The sequence below is a fragment of the Triticum aestivum genome, chromosome 3D (assembly GCF_018294505.1).
Source record: "Triticum aestivum cultivar Chinese Spring chromosome 3D, IWGSC CS RefSeq v2.1, whole genome shotgun sequence".
NCBI lineage: Eukaryota > Viridiplantae > Streptophyta > Magnoliopsida > Poales > Poaceae > Triticum > Triticum aestivum.
In genome coordinates, this window is record NC_057802.1 from 401,962,460 (window position 1) to 401,965,363 (window position 2,904).

Below are 2,904 nucleotides of genomic sequence, written 5' to 3' on the forward strand. Positions count from 1 at the left end.
ATGAAAAATCTTTTGCCGCGATTCTAATTTCTTTTTAAAGAAAATAACTATTTGTCAAAAGGTGGCCAGTTTTGGTAGGAACAAACATCTAAACTGAGTTTCGTCAGGACCCACGCACTGCAGCTTGCGTTGGATGAACCGAGTTTTTTTTGTGAGGAAGCTGAACTTAGTTTTTTTCTTCAAATAGGAAACTAAACTTAGTTGTTTGAATTTTTACTTTTTGATTCACTACAAGTAGGGCCATGCCCGAGAACTAAACAGTAAGCTCCGGCGTACAACAAACTACAACATTACACTTAATTACCGAGATGGGTACTGAAACATTAATAACGTAAATAAAACAAACAAACCAAAAAACCTTTGGTACGGAGCATAAAGCTCCACAAGAATCGTTCTCACCTAAATTAAGCTGGCATGCATCTAAGTAACCGCTAATAACTACCACAGAACCCGCCCAACTAACAATAGCATGCATGCAACCACCACAAAAAAATTAACCTCTTTCAGCACTCTCCTCTCTACCACCAGTCCGCCCCACACATCCACAAAAATACCATCCCTCTCGTCCCAGCAGGGCATGCCACTGACCATTATAACCGCCAGGAGATCCTCCCCATTCCCATTCCCATCCGCACCACCACCCCCCACACTCCCCCGCGGTACAGGCGCAGCAGCACGCCATCACGGGCATGGGCGCCACTGAGCCGTCGTCCGCGCCACCGCACCGCCCCGTCAGCATGTCGTCGTGCATGCCCTCCCCCTCCTGGTCGCCGCCCGGGCCCGGCGGCCGGCACCGCGCCGCCGTCGTGGTGCGGCGCCTGCAGGTGGCGGCGCGCGACGCCATCCCGGGCGTGGGCTGGTGCGGGCACCGCGCGTGGCGCAAGCTGCTCCGGCGGTTGGCGCAGGAGACCCGGTGCATCTGCAGCTCCCCGGCGCCGCCCTCCAGGCCCAGCACCTTCGGCTACGACGCCGTCAGCTACGCCAAGAACTTCGACGACGGGCGCTCCCACGCGCCCCACGCCCTCCCCTGCGCCGCCGCCGCCGACAAGCAGGCCCGCCGCTGACTCGTCCTCGATCCTCCCGATCCCTTTCTTTTGCCTCGTGCATGCATGGTTGCCCATCGCTCTCGCCGATGCGCGCGTATTTCTTATCTGTTTTTGCTCCTTGTTTTCGTTGATCCGATTTGGTGCTGTGATGGCCGCCCCGATGCCCGTCCCTAGGGATCTTTGTAATCTGTACATAGATCGAATGGAGATAACACGAGTGGCGCTTTGCCAAATGTAGGTCCTGCATACTTGTTAATTTGCTCCTTGGAGCAATGGGTCTGTGTCTGTCTGTACGAAAAAGTCACTTTCAGTCATTCATATACAAATCCTTAATCATGGATGATGAGAGAAATGGATCACGCGCATGCACAGGAACTAGTTTATCCCACCCCCTGAACATTGCTTATGCTGATCGAGGACGAGTTAAAGTGTCAGCATTAGGACAGGAAGGAGATTAGAAAGAAAGAAAAAGGTGAAGGAAAGGCTGCGGATCAGCTACTCGATCCGGGAAAAGAATCATGCCATCATGAATCGAGGGAACAAAGAGAGGGAAAAGAGGATGGATCGAGATCATTAGTCATGTCTTGCATACAGTAGACAAAAATCCGTTGGAATCCTTCGTTTCTTGGTTCCCGCGAACCAAATACCAAGAAAGCTCTCTGGGTTAACAGCTTGGGTGCCCCCCGAATTGCTTCCTGCGAGAGCAATGCCATTGGGCACGTAGGCTGTACTAGCTAGCTCTACTGAAGACTGGGCTCCAATCCATCGTAGGCGACGGACGGAGGGCTCCCTTCCCTTCCGGGCCGGGTTGCCTTCCTCTGGCAAAGAGAAAGGCAGAGCCGGGCTCGAAGCGGTCGCTGCAGCTGGAAATTCAACCACCACCAGGCAGCTCTGGTGTGGATCCAGCCAGGTCCTTGCCAAGATCCGTAAAGAGGGCAACCGCAGCAGATGCAGTTAGCAGAAGCCCTTTTCGTACTAGCAGCTTTGATCGCCATCTGCAGCATCGGCATTCAGCAGGCAGCACTGAGAACTTGCTGGCCAGATTAAATGACACCGCGCGCATGCTGCAAGCCTGCAGGTGTGTGTGGGAATGGGATGAGCACGTCCGAAAATTATGTGGTCCGGCCAGGCCAGCTCCCACGATGAATGCCACCTTAAACCACTCGATCGACCGCAGGCATGTGCCGAGCCTGAATGCTCACGGCCGCTTTTACTACCGGACTGGACCAGAGTACCAGACAGAGCAAAGCAAAGCGTAGCATGCAATGCATGGTAAGTATTACAGGTTGACGAGTTGGAGTACGTGTATGCATAATGCATTGCATCGCAGTGGCCACATTTTTATGGTATGTCTCGTTGATGTATGTATCTGCAGAATAGAAAGATGGAACGGGGATGGATCGCCATATATGTAGGTTATAATGTTCCACACCTTTTTTCGCTTGTTTGCTTCCGCGTCCGCGGTGATTATATTATACTCCCTCCGTAAACTAATATAAGAATGTTTAGATTACTACTTTAATGATCTAAACGCTCTTATATTAGTTTACAGAGGGAGTACTATATACTATAGATCACTGCAGTCGGAGTACAACAAGATCTTCCACAACTACTCTGGTAGCGAAACCTAGCCGCCGCCACCAGGAGAGCCCCTCCTTCCCGCGCCGTCTTCCGCCGGCTCTCCTCCGCCGGCGACTTTTTGGTCGTCGGTGGTGAGGGGGTCGCCGGATCCTGCGCATGTGGATCGTTTTAGCTTTAGGTTTTAGGGTCCAAGAAGCTTAGGGTTTTGGATCGTTCGACGTCTTGGCTTCGGCGGAGGCGACGGCAATACTGAATAAAGAAGCTCCAGATTCTTCTC

General features: G+C 52.3%; 1 protein-coding gene across 1 annotated transcript; it reads left to right on the forward strand.

Moving 5' to 3' along the window:
- The first annotated feature begins 460 nt into the window (after nt 1–460).
- Nucleotides 461–1,382, forward strand: LOC123074753 (uncharacterized). The gene has a single exon (XM_044497512.1). It carries the CDS (start codon nt 690–692, stop codon nt 1,062–1,064), a length of 375 nt encoding a protein of 124 aa, XP_044353447.1. The 5' UTR covers nt 461–689; the 3' UTR covers nt 1,065–1,382.
- The last annotated feature ends 1,522 nt before the right edge of the window (nt 1,383–2,904 follow it).